Here is a 3,705-nt window from a genome sequence, read left to right on the forward strand (position 1 = left end):
AACTGACGAAAATCCAGCTCGAAATCAAAGAGAGAAGGGAGAGAAACTGAAGGGAGAGAGAGAGAGAGAGAGAGAGAGAGAGAGAATGATTTTTTCCTTAATTTCTGCATTTAAATATGGGTTTTTGCTATTTATAGGGTCGAATTTGTCGACAAGATACGTCAACTCATCAACGAGTCCTGTAGAAAGTTTATCGACGAACCTGCACTTTTGTCGACGAATTTCAAGCTTCACCAAAAATCCTCTCTTAGTATCTTCTCGTCGACGAAACTTGTCTTCGTCGACAAGACCCTCTTATACCCTCGTTGATGAATCCCTTGTTTTCGTTGACGAGGACCTGATAAATTCCCTTAGTTATTTTTCTTAAAGTGCAATGTCGTCGACTACCTCCTTTTGTTACTATTTTCATTTCCGTTCCTCTCTATTTAAATTACATTATCATTATTCGGGTCATTACATCTTTCAGCTGTTTTACCCAACATTTTTTAGCTATTTTACCTAACATCTTTTAGCTATTTTACCCAACATCTTTCAGCTGTTTTACCCAACATCTTTCAGTTGTTTACATGGTTGCATTAACACACACAAACAACATAGTTCATATCATATTTCATTCGCAATGCATTACTTAATTAACCTGCTTCTCATACATTTAACATATATTTGCACAGAACTTACATTTACACATGTCACACAATTTAGCAATAAAATTCATACATTGCCTATAAAATAAGCCAACTAATATTTAACGTTTATATTCTGAAAATACCTTTCATTTCTTACATAATTATCTTGAAAATATTTTCCACTTTCACCAATTCATTTTCGCATATACGTATCTAATAAACTGTGCTAAACTCGAAAAAACATAATTTAAATGGTTGACATTTTAAACTCATACCGAAACATATACACGTATATATAACACAATTCATTTTCCATTAAATTCATAAAAATTCTAATTTAATATATATATTTTTTCCCTTACCTGATTTCTTGAACTACGCCGATAGGGACCTTGAAAAATACCTCCGCCGCTCACCCGAGTCTTGTATCAAAAATCCTAATTCCATTAAATTTACCCTAAATAAAATACTATTTTAATATTTCCTAAACCCTTAAATACCAAATAAATAGTTATACCCTCAAATATAACCAATTTACTTAATTCCCCAAATCCCACTCTCACTTTGGAGTGGGGCCTAGAAAACCCCAATTGGAAATTCATTCACGCCAAAATGACGATGATCATGACTAGGATCCCGTGATTGTACCTAATCGTCAATTTAATGGCAGATTTAAGGAAAAATTAAGGATTTAGAGGAAATATACCTTTCCCCAGGAGTGGTGCCTATGCCGCTCCCACGACAAATCCGCTCCAATAGAAATGTCGATGGCGGAGTTAGGAATGCAACGGTACCTTCTGTTTCTTGATCGATCAAATATCTGCCAAGAAATTGAGAAGAGAGAGAGACGGAGACGAAGGAGTGAACGACTGAGAGAGAGCGTAGAGCTCTCTCTCTCTCTCTCTTTCTGCAATTCGCAGGAAGCTTAGGCTTCCTTATCCTTTTTTTTTTATTCCTTTTATTTGTTTATTTAATTAATTAATTTAATAATTTTTAATTAATTAACTAATCAATAATTACTCTTAATTTTAATTTTTTTAATTAATTAATTTTTTAAATAATTTTTTTTCCAGGTTATTACATTCTTCCCTTTTTTAAAGAAATTCATCCTCGAAATTTTTACCAACTAATCAATCATTTCCTCATTTCAGGAATTCATAACTCAACACACCTTACACCCCCGATACCATAACCTCTAAAACCAACTAACCAACCTCATACCACACATTTCCATATACTCCAATTTAAATTTCAAACACCCAACTTGACCACAGACTATTTAATCACATCACCTAAATTATTCTCCTTTAAAGAATTTTTTTTTCCTTAAATCAACCAACCTAACCTTCGACTTCAAATCCCAAGTTCTAATTTCTCTGCTCAGAAACATCACCATCAATGGATTTATCATGATTTTCTAAAGCTAGCTACCTCTTCAGAAAAATAGAGAAGACCATCAAGGGATTTCTACCCCCAAGCTTACAAAACACAACTCAAAATTCTTAACGGTATCTTAATCTACCCATCTCTATCCTTATCGCAACTCAATCATATACTCTGGTATAAATCATTCCTAACCTAATACTCTAATATTTCCATATCACACTTCCGGCTGGACATTGCTCTGATACCATTTGTAATGCCCCGAACCCTTAAACTCGGTCCAATGTGTTAAACCTGATAAACCATAACAAATACGCAGAGATTCTGATGCGGTACTACGCAGCATCACCCAGTAGGTGATGGTTGAGATTGCCAAAAGCTTGGGGGAGCGTAATTGCATGAACGAGCAGTTTACGCGGATGAGACCTCCGTCATTTTCTAGAGGAGCAACCCCTTTAGCAACTGAGAACTGGATTCAGGATGTTGAAGATATAATGACGGTCCTCCCGTGTATTGAGAAGCAAAAGGTATTATTTGCGACATTTAAGCTGACTAGGGAGGCAAAACGCTGGTGGAGATTAGCGAGGTTAATTGAGGAACTGAGGTCTAATCTGATGGTGGTGACGTGGAGCCGTTTTTGGGAGTTATTTTTTTACCGATACTTCCCCGCCACTGTTAGGAGTGCAAAAACAGCAAAATTTCTACACCTGACTCAAGAACAGTTGACTGTACAGCAAGATGCAGCCCGTTTCATAAAATTGTCTCGGTTTGGCCCACATTTAGCACTGGACAAGGAGAAGAAGGCAAGGAAGTTTGAGGAAGGCCTAAGGCAAAATTTTTTTGAGCAGGTTATCGGTTTTCTGGCTCAAACATTCATGGAGGTTGTGGACAGAGCTGCAGTCATCGAGAGTGGCATGCAAAGAGGCACCGCAGCTCAGAGTCAAAGGCCCATGCCTCAAGGTTTCCAAGCGAGTTCTAGTCGGGGCCCATGGAGAGGAGACTGGTATGGAGGAGATGAGGGACAGATGACGAGGCACGACGTTTTTTAGAGTGGGCAAACTTTTCCTACCAGTCCTGAATGTAGCCGGAAGCATCCAGGTGAATGTAAAAGGGAAGAAAATGTTTGCTATCATTGTAGGAAACCTAGTCATATGGCGTGAGCATGTCGAGGACCGCCAATCCATACGCTAGCTCATAGACCACTTCGAGGTGGTTATCAGGTTCCTCGTGGAGACTAGCAGAGGAATACAGTACCAGCGATGGTGTATGCTTTAACTCCAAGAGACGCTAAGGCCGCTGGAGACGTTGTTATTGGTACCTTTACTATTTTTTCCTATAAAGCTGTTGTTTTGTTTGACACAAGTGCCACCCATTTTTTTGTCTCGTCGGGGTATGCTAAATTAGCTGAGATTGAAACACAGTTATTAGATGTTGAGTTGGTTGTAGTTGTGCCAATCGAATCTACCGTGAGGTATAGGAAGGTACTTAGAGATTTTCCAGTGACCATTCAGAGGAAAGTGCTACTAGCTCATCTCGTGATATTAGATATGTAGGGGTTTGATGTAATATTGGGTATGATTTGGTTGGTAGCTAATCACACTAACATAGATTGCCATAAAAAAAGAAGTAATTTTTAGACCTCCAGGTGAGCGAGAATACAGATTTGAGGGTTCACGTGTGCGCGCCTCGCCACAGT

The 3,705-nt window shown here is 38.2% G+C and overlaps 1 protein-coding gene across 1 annotated transcript; it reads left to right on the forward strand.

Annotated features, from left to right (window-relative positions):
- Positions 1–2,368: 2,368 nt before the first annotated feature.
- On the forward strand, positions 2,369–3,058 carry LOC131166592 (uncharacterized). The gene has a single exon (XM_058125178.1). It carries the CDS (start codon positions 2,369–2,371, stop codon positions 3,056–3,058), a length of 690 nt encoding a protein of 229 aa, XP_057981161.1.
- The last annotated feature ends 647 nt before the right edge of the window (positions 3,059–3,705 follow it).

The sequence above is a fragment of the Malania oleifera genome, chromosome 10, assembly GCF_029873635.1.
Source record: "Malania oleifera isolate guangnan ecotype guangnan chromosome 10, ASM2987363v1, whole genome shotgun sequence".
In the NCBI taxonomy this organism is placed as follows: Eukaryota; Viridiplantae; Streptophyta; class Magnoliopsida; order Santalales; family Ximeniaceae; genus Malania; species Malania oleifera.

Excerpts from the sequence above, each read along its gene's own strand:
- LOC131166592 (XM_058125178.1), top strand. The coding sequence starts at position 2,369 with ATGGTTGAGATTGCCAAAAGCTTGGGGGAGCGTAATTGCATGAACGAG.